The 25,457-nt window shown below is 49.4% G+C and overlaps 1 protein-coding gene across 3 annotated transcripts; it reads left to right on the top strand.

Annotated features, from left to right (window-relative positions):
- Positions 1–5,877: 5,877 nt before the first annotated feature.
- SERPINB8 (serpin family B member 8) lies at positions 5,878–23,011 on the top strand. Of its 3 annotated transcripts, XM_055126604.1 has the most exons (7): positions 5,878–6,041; positions 11,659–11,842; positions 13,485–13,622; positions 15,494–15,611; positions 18,136–18,278; positions 20,473–20,625; positions 22,488–23,011. In XM_055126604.1, the coding sequence occupies exons 2-7, from the start codon at positions 11,675–11,677 to the stop codon at positions 22,890–22,892; spliced, it is 1,125 nt and encodes a 374-aa protein (XP_054982579.1). In that variant the 5' UTR covers positions 5,878–6,041; positions 11,659–11,674; the 3' UTR covers positions 22,893–23,011. The 3 variants fall into 3 exon arrangements, with proteins under 3 accessions (XP_054982579.1, XP_054982577.1, XP_054982578.1); XM_055126602.1 differs by lacking the exons at positions 5,878–6,041; positions 11,659–11,842; positions 13,485–13,622 and adding an exon at positions 13,703–14,424; XM_055126603.1 differs by lacking the exons at positions 5,878–6,041; positions 11,659–11,842; positions 13,485–13,622 and adding an exon at positions 13,703–14,424 and having other exon boundaries at positions 18,217–18,278.
- The last annotated feature ends 2,446 nt before the right edge of the window (positions 23,012–25,457 follow it).

Here is a 25,457-nt window from a genome sequence, read left to right on the forward strand (position 1 = left end):
ATCACTGTATCACTGTCATCCCGTTGTTCATCGATTTGCTCAAGCGACCACCAGTAATGTCTCCATTGTGAGATTTGTTACTGTTTTTGGCATATTGAATATGCCACAGTTAGCTTTGCCAGGCTCTGCTGTGTGAGCCGGATACTCTCAGCAGCTTGCTGGGCTCTCTGAGAGGGACGGAGGAATTGAACCTGGGTCGGCCATGTGCAAGGCAAACGCCCTACCCGCTGTGTTATCGCTCCAGTCCAGTAATATAGTATCTCCCTAAAATTTGTTGAACTTTTTAGGATTTCCTTCAAAAATGCTCAAACACTATTGCTTTGTGTTAGTCTTATAATCAATAGTGTCTCTAGTTTTAGAGATCAATTTTTTATTCTTGGTTGCCTTTTCTATATTCATCTACTAAAGAAAAGACTTTAACTGACATATTTTTGTCTCAAATCTTGATTTGATATTACAGGATCAAAAAATTCTATGCTTTAACTTCAAAGACAAGAAATTACATTATTTCAATGAAACCATTTTCTATCCACCTAACATGTGATGTTAAAAGTAGCAACAGAAACTTCTGTATCTGTATACAAGTTCTTAAAGGCATGCATCATGTGGACTCAAAAGAAAACAACTGACAGTAGAGGAACCAAGTCAGAATAAAAGACAATTTTAACACCATTCCACAGGCTTAATATTTAAAAATATTAAGTATTATTTCTCTTTTCTAAAATTTTTATTGAATCACCATGAGATATACAGTTACAAAGTTGTTCATGATTGGGTTTCAGTCATACAATGTTCCAACACCCGTCCCTTCACCAGTGTCCACCAACGTCCCCAGTTTCCCCCTGTCACTTCCCCCCAACCTGCCTCTGATTCCCCCCCACTCGCTCTCTCCACCTCTTCTTTCGGATATTATGATATGCAATACAGATACTGAAAGGTTATCATGTATATCCCTTTACCTCCTTCAAGCGCTCGGTTCTTGTACAGAGGGATCATTTCCCACTCTTATTGCATAGGGGTCTTTTCAAACATGCTACCAGAAAGGAAAATAATGCTAGATAGATCAGATTAGTAAAATTGATAAGGTTAGGTGTCATTCATCTAGAAAGTGTTCAACTGATACATCAGTTGATATCTTGGACATGGGACCACACCTCTGAACGCAAGCAGAGTCTAAGATCTAGAATTAGGGACCTTACAGTGGGAGGCAAAGGATTCTCAGTGGTAGTTGGTATCAAGGATGGTGGAAAAATACTTTACAATTGTCTTGGAGATATTTGTGTGCCTTCATCAGTGAAGAGGCTGTTAAGTGGTCACCACTGTGTCCTTAGTTCTTTTAGAGCCCATTTTCCCCAGTTTCTTCTGTCATTCCTGTATCTCTGCTTCCTTTAGGCTCTCCCTGGCTCCCCGTCGGTAGCTAGAGTTTCCCCGTTATTCTCACGGTTCAAATAACCCATTTGCGTTTTCTGTCTCCTGTGTGGACCTGATGGCCTAATTACTTGTGCGTCTCAGTGGAAGCTTGTGGCAGAGACTCTAGGTCTCAGTGAAGGCCAACCTAACCCACAGGTGAAGTGAAAGCAGCTGCTAATAAAAATGCCCGGCCATAGTTTATCATTGAGCACTGCAGGCCGAGGTTGTAACTGATGACAAGAATAACCTTGCAGAAAGGAGCTGCTGATGTCAGCATCCAGATAGTATCAGGTCAGGTCAGAACCCTTTGAAGTTCTTTAAAATACAACACCCCACCTCACGTCTCACTGCACCGTAACATTTTTCAAGAAGATGGGGTGTTTTTGGCTTCTTTGGGGGGTCATCCCTGCTTGCTCGGAGATCCATGCAGCTCCAAACGTGTGTGCCACCCCTTTGAGCGCTCCTCACCCAGGCTTTGCAAACTGACTTTCCCTGGATGCTCCAAGTTGGTGTATAAGTTCTCTGTGGCGTTTCTTTTTATAATCACTTGCATTCATTTATTTGGCAATAGTGTATCCATTTAATAAATACATTTTGGGTTATCTAGATCAGTATTTCTAAACTTGGGGGCAAATGGCCCCCTGTGGGTGTCCAGGATATGCCAACTCGTGAAACATCATATTTAGGGGTCCATGACGTGAGTCTAGGGGGCTACTTGATAGGGAAGGTGGGCACAAGAAGGAGACAAAATTAGAATGGAGTTATGTTCAGAAATGGGTGGAGAAACACTGAAGTAGATATTTATGTTATAACCATGATCATCGTTTACAATCGGTTGGTGCTGAGAGGCACTACTTTCATGGGGGAATAGTAATGAACAAGGACAGAAATAGATCCTAGAGAGAAAATTTACAAACCAAAGAACAGTTCAAATAATATCCAAGAAGGCTTTGTGATTTTTATTTTCAGTGGGAATAAGGTGACCTGAGATATTAATAGAGAAGACATTTGTATAAATATACAGAAGTTTATAGGTACTCTGCTCCCAAAAGAATCGGTGACAAGGTAATCAAGACAACTTTCAAGTTAAAGTAATAATTCTGTTCCACAAGAGACTGCCAGAGGTCACTCGCACGGAGATGCCCTCTCTTATTTGGCTCCCAATTCCATCCCTTTAATGTTCTCAAGATGCAGACAGTGATTTTTATTGACAACTGTACATCATGATTCAACCCCTCTTCCCTTCTGAATGAGGAACACTCTTCAGATGCCTTGTGACAATATTACTAATAAGGGTGTGGCTGAGTGTCCTGATCAGAGAGGAGTCTGTCTGGACCCTGGCCTGGCTTCTTTGAGGAAGTTCCACCCACACAGAGAGCCTCTCCCGTCCCTCCTCTGTCAAGTACGAGTGGCAGGGGCAACCGTCCCTCAACTCATCCCCCTTCCCTGCAGTGTGATCCAGCTCTCAGTTTCATGATGCTCCTTTTGTTCCTCTGGGACTTACTCCTGTGGGCAAGTGTTTTGACTTGACACTCTCAGATTCCTGCCAGGCTGCCAGGCCTCTCCTGGGCAGAGTGGGAGCCAGCCACGGGCCACGTAGGGAGCAGTCTGGTTGACAATACGGTCAGAGTCTGAACATAAACACTGTGAGAACCCAGCTTGCTCTTGGCGTTTATGGGGACTCTACTGGGTGGGGTGTTTGCCATCCAGTGCAGCACAAACACCTCTGTGCTCCCTGGGACAGACGCGGCATGTCTGGGTTCCACTCTGCTCATGAACAAGCAGATATCACACTTGGAGATGCTAGTGGCCAGGACTGAGGTGGGGCAAACAGGGGCTTTATCTGAGGCTGCAAACTCAGGACAGCAGAAGAATGGGAAACACTAGGTCAAGGCTGAATCAAGATTTGAGAAACAGCAGAGTTAACATTGGAGGAGCATGAAAACAGGAAATTTCAGAGAAGTCAGACAATAAAATGATGAGAACAGGGGCTGGAGTGATAGTACAGCAGGAAAGGCGTTTGCCTTGCACGAGTCTGGTCCGGGTTAGATCCCCGACATCCCATATGGTTCCCCAGGAATGCTAGGAGTGACTCTTGAGTGCAGAGTCAGGCATAACCCCTGAACATCACTGGCTATGACCCAAAAAGGAAAAAAAAATGATGAGAACACTTCTGACTCTGGAGGACAAACTTGCTGATGGTTTAGTGTTAACTTTCTGTGATTCTGGCCTCATGGAGCTTTGTAAGATGTCTCTGGGTTTAGTCTCAACAGTTCCTGACTCGATCTATCTTTTGGGGGTGCAAACTCAACTTGTAGATAGTAAGAGACAGAAACAACAAACAGTAACTTGAGAGGACGGGAGAAATTCCCCCAGGACACTGCATTTGAGCTAAATTTTGAAATACCAGCTAGGGGCCCAGGCTGAAAATCTATGTGAATAAATGAGGTGGAGATACTAGAAATAGTTTATTATGGCTATGAAAGAAAAAGAAGAAAACCAAACAAGACAACTAGCATATTAATAGCTTTACACTGCCTGACTAATGGTAAATTATCTTTAGAAAAGAACATGGTAACACAATCAGATTTATAATGTTTATTTGGCCTTTAAAGTGGAAAATAGGTAGGTTTTGATAGAAATATTTACATAATATTTTTTTATTAGTTGAAAACTCAAGGCTTACTTGACAACTGGACAGGAGTGATAGCATAGCGGGCAGGGCATTTGCCTTTCACGTGGCTGACCCGGGTTCGATTCTTCCGTCCCTCTCGGAGAGCCCAGAAAGCTACCGAGAGTATCCCGCCTGCATAGCAGAGCTTGGCAAGCTACCCGTGGCATATTCAATATGCCAAACACAGTAACAAGTCTCACAATGGAGATGTTACTGGTGCCCGCTTGAGCAAATAGATGAACAATGGGACGACAGTGCTACTTGACAACTGGTGACTGTTTTTTTCTACTGAAATCCTCCCATTTCCAGAGAGAACTTTATTCTTGAAAGCCATCCATACATCTACAGAAAGTAACTGAATTTAAAAGTAGGTCTTCAAATGACTTTATCCAAGGGTCAAACCGAGATGAAAACAAACACTTCCAATTACATTGCTCTCACTTTTAAAATAATCTTTGTGAACACGAAGTTCAATGAAAATTTCAATAGCGTTTTAATAAAAAAAAAAAAAAGTAAGAGTCCCATTTCTCGGGGTGGAGAGATAGTCTAGCTGGTCGGGCACTTGCCTTGTAGGTGGCCAACGTGGGACCTGGGTTAGATGCCCAGCACCCCAGGAGTAATCCCTGAGCATCGCTGGGGGTGGCCCCCAAACTTAAGCAAAAAGTTCCCATGTCTTAACTTCGTGTTGTAGAGTGTTCGCAACGTGACCATGGACCAGGTCATGCAAACACGGGGCATGTGTGCACACAAAAAAAATTGTGTTGCATAGGGTCCCCGGAGCATTGCCAGGAGTGATTCCTGAGTGCAGTGCCAGGGGTCAGCCCTGAGCAGAGCCAGGTGTGACCCCAAAAGCAAAATAAAAAGGGGGGGCACCATCATCTCCCTTTTCCTGGCTGCTCTGAGGGGCTGTACCAGGCTGCACATGACCGGGAGAACAGACGGTAGAGAAACCCGTGAAAGGGTCTGTGGTCCTTCCCGCCAGCAGGGACATGCTCCTGCGTGGGCCCCGAGCACGGGGGAAGATGGTGGCCGCCCCCCTCCAGGACCTCTGTGTCCATGCGAGGGCGGGGGAGTGCTGAGCTTCCCAAGGCAGCTAGAGTGGGCTGCCGGGAGCCGGAAGGGACTGTTTGAGTGTGACTCTCGGCAACTCAGTCACAGCACAGGGGCCTGTTTGTCGTCCTGCTGGGCCGAGCCTGGTGGTGGCACAGGGACCCTGAGCGTGACACGGTGCTGTGCCCCTCATCCTGTCTTCTGGCACAGGGACCTCTGGCCCAGCCACAAGCCTTCAGAGATCCTTGTCCTGGTCCTGGGTTTCCACTGACTGGACTTGGAAGAAACTAGATGATGACGATGATGATGATGATGATGATAGAGCCTGGCAAGCTCCCATAGGTATTCAATATGCCAAATACAGTAACAGTAACAGGTCTCATGCCCTTGACCCTGAAGGAGCCTCCAAGCATTGGGAAAGACGAGTAAGGAGAGGCTGCTAAAATCTCAGGACTCAGATGAATGGGAACGTTACTGGCGCCCGCTCGAATAAATCAATGAACAAGGGGATGACAGTGATGACAGTGACAGTGACGTCCATCCAGCCCAAACAGGCCTGGAAGCCAGGAGCCCCTTCTTCCCCCCTCCCAGGAATCTGCAGGGGCTGGTTTTGCTTTAGGCACTTTTCCATCACAAAGCGCCCACCCAGTGTTCCAGCACCCGCCCTCCCCCATCCCCAAGCGCTAACCCCCAGGCAAACCTCCCCTAGGCTGGGGGGCGGGGGGGGCGGGGGGGGGAGGCTCCTCGAAGCTCGCAGTCTGGGATTGCACCCGCGGGGCCACCCGCTCTGAGTCACCTGCCGGAAGTGGCGCGGGAAATCAAAGCCCCAGGGAGGCTCGGGCCGGGGACAGCAGCGGCAGCGGCCGGAGCAGCAGCAGCGGCGGCGGGAGCGGCGGGGACCGCCCAGGTGAGTGAGCGCTGGGCCGCGGGGGCGCGCAACCCCCAGCCCCGGCTCCGGCTCCGGGGCCCGCTCCCTGCGGCTCCCTGCGGGGGTGCTGCGGGCCGGGCCGAGGAGGGCCACGAGCCGCAGAGGAAGAGGAGGAGAGGAGGAGGGGGGACTGGCCAGCCAGGCAGGGACGTCACCCCCGGATCGCTCGGGGACGGGGGTCTCGGGAGCGGCAGGGCCCGCCCGGGCTCCCCGGCGCAGGCGCGGGCGCGCAGCCGCGCGGGTCTCGGTGCCCGGGAAGGAGGAGCCAGTGGGCACCGCGGGGCGGGTGGGAGGAGCCGCGGCGCGGTCACGGGCGGGCTCCGCAGCTCCGCCGCGCCAGGGGCTTCCCGGGTCCGGGCTGGGGCTAAGGCCAAGCTGCCTCCGCACCCCTGCCCGGGGCCTCCCCTGTGCCCTCCCCCCTTCCCCTCCTGCCTCCCCAGCTCCCTACCCTCTTTCTGCCTTCCCCTCCCTTTCCCCCTTCCCTTTCCTCCCTTCCTTTCTGCAAGTCTGCAGTCCTCTCTCCCTTCTTCCTTCCCTCCTATTCTCCTTCCTTCCTTCCTTCCTTCCTTCCTTCCTTCCTTCCTTCCTTCCTTCCTTCCTTCCTTCCTTCCTTCCTTCCTTCCTTCCTTCCTTCCTTCCTTCCTTCCTTCCTTCCTTCCTTCCTTCTCTCTTTTGATTCCTTCTCTCGTTCATTCGTTAGTTCGTTCCTTCCCCCTTCGTGTAAGTGCTCATCTTTACCATGCCTTCCCTTTCTTTTCTTTTTTTTTCTTTCTGGGTCGTCACACCTGGCAGTGCACAGAGCTTACTCCTGGCTCTGCACTCAGGAATTACCCCTGGCAGTGCTCAGGGGACCATATGGGATGCTGGGAATCGAACCCGGGTCAGCCACGTGCAAGGCAAACACCCTACCCGCTGTGCTGTCGCTCCAGCCCACCTTCCCTTTCTTTTTTTCTCACTCCTTTTTATGTTCCTCTTTTCACCTTCACTGGCTCTTTCCCAGCGAGGCTAAGCCCCTCGCCTGGTTTCCTCTTTGCCCACAGGGGCTAATGTGCCCAGCCCGGTGCCCGGGCTGCCCCCACTCAGGTCTGAGACTGCCCGCTGGGATCCCCGTGCTCCCGGGGACAGGAATCTTGAAGCGGTTCCGGTGGGGCCGAGGAGGCTTTATCGAAAGGGGCCTTTGGGCCCAGGCTGTCTCCGAGTAGCGCCACATACGGCCTTTTCTGACCGTTTTTGACATCCTGTGGATCCGGAGCAGGTTTAGTCACGAATGTTCTAAGAACGGGAGAGGGTTTCACCCCCTTCAGGTCCCCACAGGGCTGCCCAGCCTCGGAGGACTGTCGGGGCCTTATGCTCACAGATAAGGTGAGGAGGTGACGGTGGACTGTAGTTGTCGGGGTGTCCTTTCGGTGTTGACAGTTGTAAAAGTGCCCAGGATGGCTGAGGTGCCGCGTGGGGATCGGCCACAGGGTGACCTCCGGGCCCTGCCCCTGTAGCCAGTCGGGCCCTGTGCCAGCTCACACTTTCCAGTTTCCATCCTTCGTCCTCCCTCAGGCGCGTCCTTCTCCTTCTCCCTGGTGCCTGTCCTGGTGGGTCTCGGTCCTTAGCCCCCTCTTACTACACCTGCAAGTCCTGGACACTTCCCAGAACCAGGTGACTCTTATTCCGGAGTGGCCCCGGCACACTCCAGGTCACCGTGTCCTTATCCCAGGGAATCCCAACGCTGACGGCCGTAGCCTCTTGCTCTAGGGTTTCGACTCCCGTAAGCGCCCTGGCTACGCTCCCGGTGCAGCCTCTCTGCCCTGTTTGTGTCACGGGTTCTGTTGGTCTGGAAGGTTCCACACTGCAATGGGGTGGATTCCTGTCCGGCTGCAGGCCGACTCCTCCTGGGAACTTCCCGTGGCTCACGGCCCACCCCAGCCTGCAATTACCCCAGCACTGTCCTAGCCTGCAATTACCCCGGCATCTTTGTCACAGTCCTTGATGGGTCTGCCCAGTGTCCTGCCCACGGCATCAGTCACCCCGACTGGCAACTCCATTCCCGCCTCCTCTTACGAGCACAAAGGTACCCTAAAGCCCCGGGTCTATGGCAGTAGTTTATCAGCAGACTCTTTAGCCTGTTTTTATTTATTTATTTACATTCTTAATTGGGCTGGAGTGATAGCACAGCGGTAGGGCGTTTGCCTTTCACGCGGCCGACCCATGTTCGATTCCTCCACCCCACTCGGAGAGCCCAGCAAGCTACCGAGAGTATCGCACCTGCATAGCAGACCCTGGCAAGCTACCTGTGGCATATTGGATATACCAAAAACAGTAACAATAAGTCTCACAATGAGAGACGTTACTGGTGCCCGCTCGAACAAATCGATGAGCAACAGGATGACAGTGACATTCTTAATGGAATCCCAGTGAGATGCACAGTTAAAAAGTAGTTCATGATGGGTTTTCAGTCATACAATGTTCTAACACACATCCTTCATCACTGTACACCCCCCCCACCCCCCGCACCCCCGCCATCGCCTTGTCCTTTTGGGCCTTATGCTTTGAGATACAGATACTGAAAGGTCATCATGTATATCCCTTTACCTCCCTTCAGCCCTCAGTTCTTGTCTAGAGCGATTATCCTACTACTGTCTTCAGCCGACTTTTTAAACCACTTTATGCTGAGTGGTGAACTTGACTCTTTTCCTCAGTCCACAACATATTGATAATAAAACATCCCAGACCGTAATGGAAGTCACGTCCAGATTTTGGACCCTGGCAGGAGGGGTGCACCTCGTCTCTGCAGGGTGTGAAGCCGGCCGCCCTGATGTTGGGGACCCCACCCGCCCCAGCCAGTCCTGCTGCATTCCGTCTGTGGTCAACCCCGTGGCACCTCACCCAGCCCCGATATGGACCTCCGGGGCCTCTAAAGCACCTCTCGCACCGTCGCCCTTCAGAACTCCTGCCCAGCCTGTAAACCTCCCACCCAGCACTGACTCACGGGGTGCGCGCCCAGTCTCCCGACCAGCTCTCTCTCACCTCCTCGCGGCTGTTGAGAGAGAATTCACCTTGCTTCTTCTTAGCACTTTGCGAGAGTGCATGCTTGGCTCGAAACTGCGTGTTTGCAGACATGTGGTGTCTCTCTGGTAGGGATGGAGGTCAGGCATGATCACGGTTTGAGTTTCTGGCTGCTTCAGATGATTTTCTTCTTTAAAATTATAGAAGGTGGGGCTGGAGTGATAGCACAGCTGGTAGGGTATTTGCCTTGCACTCGGCCAACCCGAGTTCGATTCCCAGCATCCCATATGGTCCCCTGAGCACGGCCAGGGGTAATTCCTGAGTGCAGAGCCAGGAGTGACCCCTGAGCATCGCTGGGTGTGACCCAAAAAGCAAAAAAAAAAAAAAATTATAGAAGGAGGCCTGCATCAGTGAATTCTGGAGAACCCCCTTTTGAGTGTACCTGTGGGAAGGGGAGTGAGGTGGGTGCTCTTGCCCGCTTGGAAGCGGCAGGCTGGCTTGGGGGTGACTCTGCCACCCCTCCTGTGAGACCCGAGGAGAACATTCAGCGCCTCTGACTGTTTCTTGCAGAAGGAACATGGTTGAGCACCAGTTCACTCTATAGGCTGAAAAGTAATTCTTTCCCTGGGACTGTGTTTTCTACTTGGACTACACTCTTGGACCTGAAGGTGTTCTTTCCTAAGAAACTAAAATCATCCCTTTTTTAGATTTACCGGGCAAGGATCCTTTTGTTTAAAGCTCCAATCCTCTCACAAACGCTGATGTACAGATAAGCTGGGGTGGAACAAGCAGATGGGGGTGGAGGTCATTCTAGTGTTCTGTTCCCGCCTCTGATTCCACCCGTGTGAGCTGTGAAATGTCTTAGGTCACTTGTGCATGTTTGTGTTTCCGTGATGTCTTTGCATTGGGATGAGACTAATGGGAAACTGGTGATTGTCCCCTGGACTAGATGAAACTGATGTGACATTTATCTCCACCTCTTTGCTTGTCCAGGCAGGGCGAACACACACACACACACACACACACACACACACACACACACACACACACACACACACACACGTCCTATATCCACCTGAGATTGTGTCTACCCCGCCCCCAGCCCAAAGTTCTATGGATCTGGTTGGTTCAGATCCAGTTCTCTCTTTCCAGTTTACCCAACTCTCCTTTTTTGTGTTTTTGTGTTTGGGGGGGCTCACACCTGGCGGGACTCAGGACTTACTTCTGTCTCTACGCTCAGGGATGACTCGATACTCCTAGTGGGGCTTGGGGGACAATATGGGATATCTAAGATCACACCTGGGCCGGCCGCCTGTAAGGCAAATGTCCTCCCCACTGAACTACAGCTCTGTTTTGAGTCTTCTTGGTGCCGCCCGTGCTGTAAAGTTCACCTACCCCCCTGTGTCTTTTACTTCCTGAAATGTCAAGTGTGAAATGGAAGGAGGAGTGCGGGGGGCCTGGACAGGCCGGTGCCCGCTCTGCTGTGAGTTTGCCCAGGGCGGCACATCCGTCCCCCTGTATCCCTGCCCTGGACTCGAGCACGGGGAGCCTTCGGGATGTGAGCCAGGGAGGACCTTGACCATGGTCATTTCTAGAGGACCCAGTCCAGAGCCCTGTGTGCGAGACACAGCACCAAGCCATTTTCTCAATGGGCGCTTTACTGCATTTCTGCCAAGTTGTAAGGAATTTGCACTATTTGGGGCTACGAGGGTGTGGCTTTCACATTTTTTTGCACCCCCAAACTTTCTTGACCCTGAATCACAGACATCCCTCTGGGAAGAATATCTTCAGAGGAAGTTGCAGAGGAGCTTCAAAGGTGTGTGTGAGAGAGACGGAGATAGTTGTATGCCCAGGGACACAGTTGAAGCAGTTTTGACCCAGGTTATATCCCGGACATCCTATATGGTCCCCCGAGCACCGCCAGGAGTAATTCCTGAGTGCAGAGCCAGGAATAGCCCCTGAGCATCTCCAGGTATGACCCCAAATTACAAATAAAATAAAATAAAAATAAAGTGGCTACTTCCTTAACCCTGAGAGTCACTTGGTGAGTGAGCCAGTGTCGACCCCGCAGCTCTCTGTTGGACATAAACGTAGCGACTAAACACGACACAAAGATTAGCACCCGCAGACTGCAAGCCCCAAGTTGGTCAGCAGAGTCATGTTTTCCCTGGAGCTCCGGGGGAAACTCTAGGGTGGCGAGTCCCTGCCCTTGCTCTTTGCAGCTTCCAGACGCCACCTGCATCCCTCTCCCGCGGCCCCTCATTCTAACCTTAGCGTCTGTTGTCTTGTTGTCACATCTCCGCCGATACCGGTCTCCTGCCTCTCTCCTCTGAAGACCCTGATCACTTTAGCCCACCTGGACGCGCACGAGCATCTTCTCCTTCTCAGGACCCTTAACCCGGTCCCACCCCCAAAGTGCCCGCTGCTCTGTGAGGGAACAGATCCACAGGTTACCCTCAGGGAGTTCCCGGGTCACAGCCACATGCGGAGATCTCCAGGGTGTGATATCCTGCCGGCCCCGGCCAGCGTCCACTACGGGGGAGCTGCTAGTCCAGGGTGGCACGGGGGCAGCTGATACATTTCTCTGCTCACTGCTTAGGCTGCAGACCGTCCCGATGGATCACCTCAGTGAGGCCAATGGCACTTTTGCCATCAACTTACTGAAGATGCTGGGCGAGGAGGACGCTGCCCGAAACGTGTTCTTCTCCCCCCTGAGCCTCTCCTCGGCCCTGGCCATGGTCTTGATGGGGGCCAGAGGAGACACGGCCTCCCAGATGTTCCAGGTAAGCCTTCTCTTTGCCAGGGACCAGTGCCCTGCCCATGGCGGGGTGGGGGGGGGGGGGGAGGCGGTGTGGGGGCGGGGCGGGAGCAGTCGCTGAGGGGGCTGTGCGGAGGGCAGTCTCTCCGGGCACGGAGGAGACCGTGCCATCCTTATCTTCTCACTAGACCAGATATCACGGCGGTAGAGTCAGTTCTGTGTTTGGATTGGGTAAACGGTCATTCTGTTCACCAAAGGCAGAGAACTTCAACTTACTCTACCATTGTAATTGTGTGCCTGCAGCTTATTTTAAGTGGAAGTCCAGCTGTCAAAGGCATTTTTTTGTGAAATGGGTCACTTCCAGCACAGGATTGTGCAAATGTGAAAGAATCATAGTTTTCGGAGCTATTTAAAGGGGATCTACAGTATGACCTTGAAAGTCATGCGCGAGCTTTCCGGAGAGCACCCTGCTACCTGTCCCCGTCTCGGCTGTGTGACTGTTCTGTCACACCAGCTTGCCATACTGCCAGAAGTGCTTCCGAGGCTGCAGTTAGACCCCCATAGCCATTGTCCTTCCAGCTCTTCAGAGAGACTTTGGGACAGGATATAGGGAGAAGCAAGAAACTCTGTGATCCCATGACTTTTTAAAATCTCTGATTTTTAAATCTCTGATCCGAAGAATTTGAATCAAATTACTGACAACACAGTTTAATGTTTACTTTTGCTTGCTCTGCCTGATACTCCCTGAACCATGTTCCTTTGCACCTTCACGGCAGGAAGAAACCAAGTAGATCAGAATGTGTGTGTGTTGTGTGTGTGGTGTTTGTGCACGCATGTTGTGTATGATGTATGTGTGTGTGTTGTGTGTGTGGTGTTTGTGCTCGTGTATTGTGTATGATGTATGTGTGTGTATGGTGTGTGTGATTATGTATATGTGTGTGGTATGTGTGTGGTGTGTGTGCATGTATATATATGTGTGCCTGTGTGTGGTGTGTGCATGTATGTGTTCGTCTGTGTGCCTGTGTGTATATGTGTGTATATGTATGTGTATGTGTATGGGTGCGTGTGTGTGTGTGTGCTGTGTGTGCATGTGTGCGTGTGTGTGTGTGTGGGTACATGTGTTTGTATGTGTTTGTGCATGTGCTTGCGTGTGTTGTGTGCGCATGCGTGTGTGCTTGTGTATATGTGTGTGTATATGTGTGTGTGTTGTGTGTGCATGTGTGTGTGCTTGTGTATGTGTGTGTGCATGTGCGTGTGTGGTGTGCGTGTGTGTGGTGTGTGTGCGTGTGCGTGTGCGTGTGTGTATGCTTGTGTGTGTGTGTGTGTGCGCGCGCGCGCGCGTGCGTGCGTGTGTGTGTGTGTGTGTGTGTGTGTGTGTGTGTGTGCCCACGTTAGATTTTCCTGGCCGAGCTGGCTGCGGAAACTGAGAGCTGTTGCTGACATCTAGTGGACAAACGTCAGAGCGCTGCAAACTCTGTCCTGCCCAGGGCCGCCGCACCCTTGCCGGGCCGGGCCCGAGAATGGGGCCCCGAATGCCAGCTGTGCGGGGTCAGAGCCAGCCTAGCCGGGCAGTGCGATCAAAGCCCTTCCGAGGGGTCCGCTGCGACCTGGGTGGGGGGCTCGGAGCGGCGACGCCCGAAACGTGTTCTTTTCCCCGTGTGTCCCAGGCGCTGTGTCTGCGCGAGGAGGACGCGGTGCACCCCGGCTTCCAGGCGCTGCTGGGGGCGGTGAGGGCGCGCGGCGCGCAGTGCCAGCTCAGGACCGCCAACAGGCTCTTCGGGGAGGAGACGTGCGACTTCCTTCCGGTGAGTGCGCACGCCGCGGGGAGCGCGCCCGGACACCGGGAAAAGTGTCACTTGCTGCTGGACACGGGCTTAGGGTGACGCTGACGCCGCCGGAACTTGAGTCTCGGGATTGCTTCTGAGTCACTGTCCTCTGCTGGGTGGTTTCCTCCCTGCCCCTCGCCCTGTGCCCTCCTGATCCCCATCTCTGACCCCCCTCTGGCTCTGGGACTGTTCCCACACACCGGCCTCCCGCTGTCTCTTGCATGCACCCCCTTCTCAGTCAGCACCCTGGGACCCTCTGCAGGGATAAAAAAAAAAACACAGAATAAGTGTCCCCAAAATTTTAAATCTGGCAATAAAATGGAGGTCTTGAACATTGAGTCCTTCAGTATAAAATTCCAGGCCTGAGTGCACCAAGCGAGGTGCAGCCGCTGTGCAGGGCTTGGACAGGAAGGGCCTCTCCCTTCTGGCTGGCTGCAGAGCTGGGGGGTCTTCTCTGAGCACTGCAGCCCACTCCTGACTGCCGGGAAGCGCCTGCCCAGGAGGGTGCCCGCAGGGGACGTCAGTGACCTGGGGCAGATCCTGCCTCCTTGGCTGGCGGGCCTGGCAGGAGCAGGGATCTCCCGGCCAAGGAGCACTGGGCACCTTGGAGGTGGGAGTCGTGGGGGGTCAGGGTCCAGCCCCTACCTCCGTGGGCTGTGTGGCTGCTTCTCTCTGCTTCTTTCTTCTGTAGAGGCTAAGCTATTTGAGAGCAGGAGATGGGCGGAGGATGGGAGCCGCTTGTCAGGCAGTGAACGCTCTGTCTGAAGCAAGTTTCTGAGAGGTGAGTTATCCGGGTCCCGAGGCACCGGGCAAAAGAACACTCGTCACTTAGCCCAGCTTCTGTGTCAAGATTTATCTACTACCCCCCGCGCCACTGTCTTTGCCCCAGTCCCTTACACACGCAGGCACACATCTACCCATGTGTACTTACATATGCACATGTATGTGTGTATACATGACACACACATACATGTCTACATATATAGACATGTATATATGCACACACATCATTAGATTCCACTTCTGGAGAATTCCCACTCCTGTAATATTTCTTAATATAGAAGTTTATTATGATACCTCCTAATCATTCCACAAATTTATTTCAAATATAGGTTTCATGCTGGTGATTAAAAAAAAACAACACAATAGCTGGGATATACAGTACAAGCAGTGCAGTGCACGCTTTCATGTGTGAGGCCCTGGACTCAATCCTCAGCACCACAGAAGGGGGGTGATTAACCTTCCCTTTGAGGGTTCTGTGGGTGGAGGTGGCAGGAGATCAAACAGAAAGTGGATTTATGGGATTGGCTTGTTTGCTGGGTCGTGCCTGGCTACCCCCATCCACGTTCTAAGGCATCTGTGGGCGAGACTCGATGTCTTCCATGGACCGGCCCATCCCCTCGGGTGCCCTGGCGCGGCCTCAGGCCCAGCGTGGGCCATCTCCACCTGGCACGAAGGAGTCACAAAGGGCAGGATGACCTGGGCAAGCATCTGTGTTTTTTTGAGTTACTTAAAGTAACGATAGCACAGTGGGTTGGGCGTTCACCTTTCATGCGGCTGACCCATGTTCTATTCCTCCGTCCCTCTCGGAGAGCCCAGCAAGCTACCGAGAGTATCCCGCCCGCATGGCAGAGCCTGGCAAGCTCCCCGTGGCATATTTGATATGCCAAAAACAGTAACAATAAGTCTCATGGTGGAGACGTTACTAGTGCCAGCTCAAGCAAATTGATGAACAAAGGGACGACAGTGCTACTTCAAGTAACTCCAAACACCTTAAAAATAAAACAAACCTTTCACTTTTGTGGGGGAGCCTTTGCCACTGGGGCCAAACTGGACGTTTTCTTGAGCAGGACTTTAAGGCGTCGTGCAAGCAGTTCTACCACGCCGAGCTGGAAGAGCTGTCCTTCTCCAGAGACACGGAGGACTGCAGGAAGCACATTAACCACTGGGTGGCCGAGGAGACAGAAGGTGAGGGACTGGGGCCACTGAAGAAGGGGTGTGGCATTGGCAGGGCAGCACTGCCACAGGATGTCCCTGTGCCCCTAATGCCACAGACCTGTTTGCATGTGTTTGCTGGGTTTGGGGGCCTGCAATGAAATTCTGTTGTTTTCCCTGAGGCTTCGTGGTTCACAAAAAAGTGATGAAAATTCCTTACTTAGAATTTAGTCCTATGCTAAGTGCCTCTCCACTGGGGGAGTTCCTTTTCTTTTCTATTTTCCAATAAACTTAGAAAGAAAGAAAGAGAAAGAAAGAAAGAAAGAAAGAAAGAAAGGAAGGAAGGAAGGAAGGAAGGAAGGAAGGAAGGAAGGAAGGAAGAAAGAAAGGAAGAAAGAAGGGAAAAAAGAAAGGAAGGAAGGAAGGAAGGAAGGAAGAGAAAGGAAGGAAGGAAGAAGGAAAGAAAGGAAGGAAGAAAAAAGAGGAAGGAAGGAAGGAGGAAAAAAGAGGAAGAAAGGAAGGAAGACAGGAAGGAAGGAAGGAAGGAAGGAAGGAAGGAAGGAAGGAAGGAATTCCTTACTTAGATCTAGTTCTCAGACCCATTCTCCCTGGAACCAGGCGGAATGTCCCCAGCCCTTCCTCTCTGGAGCCTGTTGCTTCCATGTGGAGCGCGTGACCGTGCTCTGGAGGCGGGGATGCCACTGCCTGTGCTCCTGCTCGGGTATCCCCATGCCTGCTGGGCTGGCATGAACAGCATCTGCCTCCCCCACAGCCTGGTCCTTCCTTTCCCCCCGTTGTTACTAGGGTTGTTACTAGGCAGGCGTTCAGGGCATGACCTTTTCTGAATCTGTTGCTGATTCTGGAGAATAGCTAGGCTGAAACCCCACCCCACCCCCTGTCCAAATCATTCCCATTTTCTGGGAATAGTTCTGCCAAATATTTTTAATATATCTTTTGGGGCGGGGGTGCACACTGGGCTATACTCAGGGATAACTCCTGCCCTGTGCTGAGACATCACTCCTGGAGGTGCTGGGGGGACCATGTTCAGTGTGAGGGACTGGCCGCACGCAAGACCAGGGGCTGACCTGTGCACTATGTCTTCACCCTTCTGCCTTTTCTCTCGAGTGCAGGGCTGGAAGAACTCGGGTTTCCTCTTTTTTTTTTTTTTAAGTTTTTATTTTATTGAATCACCATGAAAAAAATACAAAGCTTTCAGGTTTAAGTCTCAGTCATATAATAGAACCCCCATCCCTTCACCAGTGCACATGTTCCACCACCAAGAACCCCAAAATACCCCCCTCCCACCCAGCCCCCACCTAAGTAGCTAATGATCTTCACCTTATTCTCTCTATACTTTGATTACATTCCATATTTCAATACAGAACTCACTATTATTGTTTGGAATTTTCCCCCAACAATCAGGCCTGCTGAAAAGGCATCATTTAATAATTTCTTTTCATTGCGGAGAATGAAGACTCTATGAACTCATGCGGTTTTGGATTTCTGATATTTTAGCTCAGTTCAGTCTAGATGCATTTCTGTAAGAAGCAGCTCTGGGTGCCAAAATGGGTTAGAAGACCTCTGGGATCATAGTCTTTAGGAGCAGAGGGTTCATTTCGCACTCAGCAGCTCCGGATCTTATCTGGGCTGAGGGTGTGCTGGTAATGCCCGCTTCCCATGAAGCACCAAACATCATCTAGAGACCTAGAGATGGAGACGCTGGGTGGGGAGAGTGAGACCTTGCTTCAGGTGTCACCCTGGTGTTTGTGATTCTACCCTTCCCGTCTTCGTGGTCCCGTCCTACTGTGAGTGCTACCAAAGGAATGGCCAAAGGAGTGGAGAGAGAGCTTTCACCTTCTGGGGTGCCAGGGGTCCAGTGGCGTCTTGCTCACTGGCTGATGCAGTTCTAGAGAGTTGACTCTCGACTTCATTCCCGATTCCTTCACCTCTTTGGCTCCTCTTTGGGGTGACTGTGTTCTCCCATCCTCAGAGGCGTCCCCCATCTTTTCTTCACTTCCATGAGATTGGAAGTTGACCTGAAGCAATGGTTCTCAGCTAGAGTCAGCCTGCAGCCGGCATGTGGTGGTGGCTGGGGACATTCTGTGTGGTTACAAGTGGGAGAATGCTGCTGTTAGCTGAGCATCTTCAATGCAAGGGGAAACCCTTCTCCAGAGAAGCTTCCAGACTCCACTGCCCACAGTGGCATGATTGAGAAATCATGGAGTCTACATTAGAATCAAACCTCAGATTATTGTTTTGACTCAGTCACTTGCCTCGCCTGGGCTGTTGGCACAGAGTCAGGCAAATGCTCTGCATCTGAATGTCTACTTGTATACATGGAGGGCAAAAGCAACAGTTGCCCCATTGGCTTCCGGAAGTTGTTGAAAGCCAAACATGCACTTGACCATCATGCTGGTCCATCAGCTTCCTAGAAAGGAAGGATGCCAGCCTGATCTTCAGTCTCAGTTGCTAGGTTAAGGGGGTGCGTGCAGGAGTGGATTTGGTGAGTGAGTATTTATCTCCGAACAGCCAGAAACTTTTCTCCCGTTCTTTCCAGGTAAGATTTCAGAGATCCTGAGTGTTGGGATGATCGACCCCTTGACTAAGCTGGTCCTGGTGAACGCGATCTATTTCAAAGGGAAGTGGAGTGAACAGTTTGACAGGAAGCACACCAGAGGGATGCCTTTTAAGGTCAACCAGGTAGGGAAATCACAGCACTCGGATTGCTGCTTTCTTCTTTAAAAAAAAAAAATTATTGTTGTGGCACACTTAACAGTTCCGTGTTGGGTGGGAGAGAGGCTGGGGGAGTGGGGTGGCTTCCAGTTCCAGGGAAGGGGAAATGAACCCAGAGCTTTGAATATTCCTCTCCAAGGCACATGCTGTACCACTTTGAGCCACTACCACATTCTTAAAGCAATAACCGGGAGATGTCAAATGAAAGCACTGTAGCACTGTCGCACTGTTGTACCGTTGTTCATCGATTTGCTGTAGTGGGCACCAGTAGTGTCTCCCTTGTGAGACTTGCTATTACTGTTTTTGGCATATCGAATATGCCAGGGGTCTGCTGTGTGGGCGGGATACTCCCAGTAGCTTGCCTGGATCTCCGAGAAGGATGGAGGAATTGAACCCAGGTCGGCTGTATGCAAGGCAAATATCCTACCCACTGTGCTATTGATCCAGTCCATGTCAAATGGAAAAGCTAAATAATTGATTTTACCTTTAATTCACAATATATTTCATGTTCTTACCTCAGTATATCTTTAATTGGAGGGTGGAGGAGAAAATCTAAAAGGGAAGTTTTTATTTTGAGATTTTTGTTTTTCATCCTTTTTCACTTGATCTGGTTCTGGTCATATGACTTGAATTGAAAGACAGTTTCTGCTAAGCCTTGGATGTAGGTTTGGATTATTGGCACTGTCTGCATTTACACACTTTAGAAAAATTGCATTTTTAGTGACTTTCAAAATTCTAAGCACAGGAAAATAGTGTTAGCCATGTGAAGGCTTACAAGAAAAGGTTGAAAACTTTTTTAAACAAAAGTCTTTAAAAAATAAAATTGTGTAGGGCTGGGTAGATTTCAAATGTAGAAAACATACTTCACTTGTATGAGGCCCTGAGTGTGACCCTCCATACACATGCATCACTGGGTGTGATTCCTATAAAAAATAAAATAGAATTTTAATATGCTCAAGGTATACATGGCCATGACTTGATAGCATATTAAAACAAGGACCATATTAAGATCATGAATGCATCTTTTTTCTCACATAGTTACAGTTTTTATGCAATGATAGAACCTGAAATCTATTCTTAGCAAATTGTCAGAATTCAATAGTGTCAATCATGTTGTATATTATATCTCTAGATTAAAAGTCTAACATTAAAAGCACGTTTCTTCATTCTATTTTGAATATGCTCATGAAGGAGGTCAGAAGTTATTAGCCTGGAATTTAGCTCCATCAACTTTGTCTTCTTGCCCAACTATTCAGCAATCCAACATTTATTAAGTTTTCATCTTTAAGAAAGCCAAAGTGACTTCTCAGAATAAATGTGAACTCCCTCTTATCTGTCCATATTTTTCTAACTAGAACTTTCTGCTCAAAGTTCTGAATACTAGTTCAGTCTTCTTTTAACTTGGAGAGATAATTTTTCATTTACGGTCCCGGGGGTAATTCTCTATGAATCTTCTTCAAAGAAAAATACTTTCCCTAATGTTATGAGTGTCATGAGTTTTATGTCCCTCTCTTATTGTCAACTTATTCCCTCTTTGCTCGTAATACATAATCTCCTGAGATAATCACATATACTCAATACTAATGTGTAATAATGAAGATCTCATCAGCGTAAGCATACAGAAATTATAATTAAATATACCAGGAGGTTCTGCAAATTGGACATAATTTTAGGAAACCTCATTTTCCAGAAACTTATTTTTATTTAAAATTTTGTTTTTTAAATTGAATTGCTGTGAGATAGATTGTTACAAAATTGTTCATGATTTTCAGTGATACAGTGTTCCAGCACCCAGTCCCTCACGAGTGCACATTTCCCAGCACCAGTGTCCCCAGTTTTCCTCCCCCCACCCCCATCACCCACTCCCTTCTGTAGTTTGCCTCAATGACAGGCATTCTCTCGCTGACACCCCTCCCCCCATTTTTCTTTTAGGAAACTGTTACTGAAAGGGTATCGTGCATCTCCCATTACCTACCTCCTCTCACCTCTCAGTTCTTGTTCAGAGGGATCACTTCCAAGTATCATTGTCATAGTGGTCCCTTCTCTGTCCTAACCGCACTCCCCCGGCCCCTTGGTGGCCAGCCTCCTACCATGGACCAGTCCTCCTGGTCCTTGTTTCATTTTTATAGATTCCTGCTTTTAAATTTCATATTTCCTGTAGGAGCAAAAGACAGTGCAGATGATGTTTAAGCAAGCGAAGTTTCCGACAGGCTATGTGGAAGAGGTGAACACCCAGGTTCTGGAGCTTCCGTATGCCGGGGACGAGCTCAGCATGGTCATCCTGCTGCCGGACGAGGACACCCCTCTGGCCGTGGTGAGTCCTTGGCAAGGCAGCCGAGTGGCTTGGGCCTGGCCTGAGCCCATTTCAGGTCAGCCACTGGAGACTGTTGAGGAACTTCAGATTGTCATGCTGAGTGTGGGATGAGAACTATCGAGTGGTGTTTAGTGGTCCTGTGTGGACAGCTCTGTCAAGCGTATTTCTAGGAGTGGGAATGGATGAGAGGACACGGTTTGATAACGCTAGAAGGAACAAGTTTCAAAATAATATGAGAATGTTCTCTTGAATCTGGAGAAGAGCTAGACGAAGGGGCAGTGATTACTGAATCAAAGTACTAGAGAATGGTAAGGCTTGATCTGGGTAATGTTTCCCAAGTATTAATGTGCATGTGATCTCCAGAACATCTATTTAAGGGGAATAGTTAAATATATATTTAATTTTAATATGTATTGAATAAGTATTTAAATATATTATTTAATGTATATAGTGTGTACATATATGTGTGTATATGTGTATATATGTGTGTATATATACATATATACATATATTACAGTTTAGGTAATAGGGTTATGGTAGTGTTCAAGTTTCTGGTATTGATGTACAAAGATGCTCCGTTCCTGACACTGAAGTGCCTAAGACCCCAGACCCACATCCCCACCTCCACCGCCCCACCCCTTACCCCCATCTCTATGTCATCCCCTGTCCAATGTTCCTTTCCCATTATTTGATAGGTGACAATTGTGGTTTTGGAGTTTATGGTTACTCCTAAAAAGAAGAGTTTGATTCACGGTGTTGTGACCTGAGATTTTTGTCTTTCTATAAAACGCACACTTTAAGGGTCAAAAGTACAGGTGAGGAGAGAGGAAGAGGAGAAAGTGGGTGAGGGAGAAGGACAGAGGTTTCTCTTAAATAGGAGTCGACCGACCTCTTCCCACGATAGGAAAGGAGTTAAATTCAGGAGGGGAGAAAATCCCTCTGTCAGATGGAAGGTCAGGTGTTGGTTGTGTGGTGTACTTACGTGTCAAGCTGCCGATTCCCGTGGTGTAAATATTCCCACTGGGGCTGAGTTTGTGCTATCCAGGCTTTGACTTGACCCTTGCCAAGGAGACCTGCCTTCTCCAACACACCCAGTCAGAGGAGGCTGGCAGCGGGGCCATTCTAATCTCCCTGGAATTGAAATAGCAAGTTAGGGGCATAACCCAAGGATGAGATCTGCCGTGGCTTCTGAGACAATGAGAAGAAGAACGGAGAAGCGTCTAGGACCTGAGCTAACAGCCAGAGATGAGCTGCACTGCAGAGGCTGACATTGGTGGTCACCGGACTTCAGGGACTATAGGAAAGAGAGGTGCAAAGGAAAACCCCTTCCCCTCCATTCTTTACTTCCTTTTGTATCCATGGAATGAGTGATGGGCCTTCGAGATCAGGCCGACTGCAGTGCAGGCAGAGGGCAAATAAGGTTGCCAGAAATCATGGCCCCATGCAGTTCTCCTGTTGCTGCTCTCTCCTTCCCAGAACTCAGTTGCGGTTCCAAGGGCCTCCGACTTCACTCCTCATCTGAGTTCTGAGCTCTGCTGTTGATCTCTTGCTCTCTTTACTCTCTCTCAATTGCTCATGAGGATTTTCTCAACAGACATTTGAAATGCATTTGGTATGGGCTTTTAAAAATCCACTTTTGTTTTAGGTGTTTTCTAACCATTTTATTCTTCTCCTCAGAAAACAGGGGAAAAGATGAGAATTTAAGGGAAATTTTGCAAGTGTTTATAAGCGGAAAATTCTCTGTCAATTTTCTGGGACTGGAACTTGCAAGTTGGTTATGTGGATTGGAGGAACAGGGTCCAGGTTGCTGTTGCCAGGCCATGATAATCTCGAATTTGAAATTTGCCTCTTGGTTATTTCAGGTGGAAAAAGCACTTACATACGAAAAATTCAGAGCCTGGACCAGCCCGGAAAATTTGACGAAGGGGAAGATCCAAGTGTTCCTTCCGCGACTAAAGCTGGAGGAGAATTATGATCTGGAGCCTTTCCTTCGCAGCTTGGGCATGACTGATGCTTTTGACGAAGCCAAGGCAGACTTTTCCGGAATGTCCACTAAGAAGAACGTGCCCGTCACCAAGGTGGCACACAAGTGCTTCGTGGAGGTGAACGAGGAGGGCACGGAGGCGGCGGGGACCACGGCGGTCATCAGGAACTCCCGCTCCTGCAGGATGGAGCCCAGGTTCTGTGCCGACCACCCTTTCCTCTTCTTCATCACCCACCACAAAACCAAGAACCTCCTGTTCTGTGGTAGGTTCTCCGCTCCGTGAACAGGCGCGAGTGCTTCACCGGGCTCCTCTCCCTCCCGCCCAGCCTGCCTTTCCGTAGACGGCCCACGGCCACGTCACTGTGGGGGTTGGAAAGCCAAAATAAAGCACGTGCACCCTGGGGTGGCTGTGGCTGTGTTTCCTCCCCCCCCCCCGCCCCCCGTCCCACGCCGCTGAGGGTTAGGGAGGCTTGGGATGGGAGGGTGCAGGCTCTGCAAGCTTCCCCGGCTCTCCTGGACTCGGCTTCAACAGCCTGTCAGGAGGGCCAGCTGCCCCTGATAGGCCAGAGATTCACAAGTCTGAAATTCTCCATCCTGGGCTGGCACTTGCCTTGCTTACATGCGGCCGGCACAGATTCAAGCCCTGGTATCCCGTACGGACCCCCCAAACACAGCCAGGAGTAATTTCTGAGTGCAGAGATAGGAGTATGGCCTGCACCCCGCTGGGGGTGCTCCCAAACCAAAATAAATAAATAAATAAATAAAATTCTCCATCCCTCAGCCATCTCAAGACTCTGACCCCACCCACTGTCACAGTCCGTAGAGGCGGCTGCAGCTGGCCTGGGGTCTCAGAACCAGCTGAAGTCAAGTGTCCTGCCCCCTGTTCCTGTAGGCGAATGGCCCTTTGTGCCCCCTGTCCTGGGGTCCCCATAAGCAAATGCTCCTGATTTGCTACAGCCCTCGGAACAAGGGAGGGCTCGGGCTCAGCCATCAGCCGAGTGACTGGATTTGGCGCAAACGTCTGGGGCATGTCCTGGAGTTCTCGAAGTTCCCTTTTCCTCTGAAACACACAACTCCGAAGGAGCCTGTCAGCAACAGGGAGCCCCGCTACACAACTATGATAGGGATAGTTTTCCCTACGTGGCACTGTTTAGTTTTTCTCAGGCAAGGGCCAATTGTGTTACAGCAGCAATGCAGAAAACCACTGAAAATTCTACCAAGATGATTTAACTCATCCACGATCCCACTACCCAGCAATTACTTCTGTTGACAGTAATATAGATCTTTTCCTGTTCTTTGTATGTGGAGAGTTGAAGCGTTTTAACACAAATTAATCATGCTCACCTGTAACTCATTTCTGTTCTCACCATAAACCTTCCTCAAGATCATTATCTTTATATCATCACTGTGATGTGTGAAAGTGTACAAATTATTTTCTTGCCTACTTACCTTACCTCCCTCCTTTCTCTCATTTTTTTGCTCGAATTTTCTACTTCCAAGTATATTTTGAGGTAATTAGAGCATTAAATTTACTTTATGTTCTATACATCCAAAATACTTGCTCACATTCTAAGTATTTGTGAGGGATTATGAAAAATTCATGATATGTACATGGGAGGGCTTGGGCCACACCCAAAGTTGCTCTGGAGGCTATTCCGGGCTCTATTCTTGGGATCACTCCCGGTATTCCTTGGGGGACCTTAAGCACTGCCAGATATGAAGCCAGTATTGGGCACATACAGGCAAGCACCTTGACCCTTTTACTAAGAAATGTTCTTGGAAAGTATGTATCAAGATAAAAGTTGTCAACATTTTGAGATTTCTGAGTTCCCCCCAAGTGGACTCACACTGCCCTGGCAAAACCGTTTCCACTCTTACTAACTTCTGCCTCACTTGTGTTTCTTAGGCAGAAGATCAAAAAGTGGTTGTTGATTTTTTCCATATATTTTTAAAAATGTTATTGAATCACTATGAGATACAGTTGCAAGCTTTCGTGTTTGAGTTACAATCATACAATGATCAAGCATCCATTCCTCCACCAGTGCACGTTCCCCATCACCAATCTCCCCAGTAATCCCCCCCGCTTTCCCACCCTCCCCCTGCCTCCATGGCAGACAATTTCCCCTATACTCCCTACTCTTGGGCATTATGGTTTGCAATATAGATACTGAGAGGTTATCATGCTTGGTCCTTTATCTACTTTCAGCACACATCTTCCATCCCGACTGATCCCTCCAACTATCATTTTCTTAGTGATCCTTCTCTACTCCAGCTGCCTTCTCCACACCCATCCCGCCCCCATAAGGCAGGCTTTCAACTAGTGACTGTTGATTTTTGACTCTTGAGGTCACAGTTCATGGTTATAGGAACCATATATTTTTGGCCTTTTAACATTCACCAAACAAACCTTTTTTCTCTGTTAGGTCACATTCATTTCAGGGTTCTGGACTTCCAAATCAGTGTTCACAAAATAATCCATAGGGCAAGAAAGTTTGTGTCTGTGAAGTTGTGATTTCTTTCTTTCCCTGGTTAAAAACCTGGACTGAGGTAAAACCTTTTTGTATTTTGTATGTGAAGAAGCTTTATATACTTAACCTGCAAATTGGGTAAGGATGATATGTTTTAGCCTTTGTTCATTATCTTGGTCACCAGAATCAAGGAAATGAACATAGACTCACTCCTCAAAATTCCCTTATACACCAAACTCTATACTTACCTCTATGGCAGTGGATGAATTTTCTGTCACTATAGATTAATTTAAAAATTATAAAATCTTGTATCATAGAACAGAACATACTCTATTTTTTGTTAAAATGTAATCTGTCTTTTATTATCTGCTTCCTAATAC

This window comes from Sorex araneus, chromosome 2, assembly GCF_027595985.1.
Source record: "Sorex araneus isolate mSorAra2 chromosome 2, mSorAra2.pri, whole genome shotgun sequence".
NCBI lineage: Eukaryota > Metazoa > Chordata > Mammalia > Eulipotyphla > Soricidae > Sorex > Sorex araneus.

Bases quoted from the DNA above. Each gene is read 5' to 3' on its own strand.
- SERPINB8 (XM_055126604.1), top strand. From the start codon at position 11,675: ATGGATCACCTCAGTGAGGCCAATGGCACTTTTGCCATCAACTTACTG. The intron at 15,612-18,135 runs GTGAGGGACTGG...CGTTCTTTCCAG, and splicing joins GGTGGCCGAGGAGACAGAAG to GTAAGATTTCAGAGATCCTG. The intron at 20,626-22,487 runs GTGAGTCCTTGG...TGGTTATTTCAG, and splicing joins AGGACACCCCTCTGGCCGTG to GTGGAAAAAGCACTTACATA.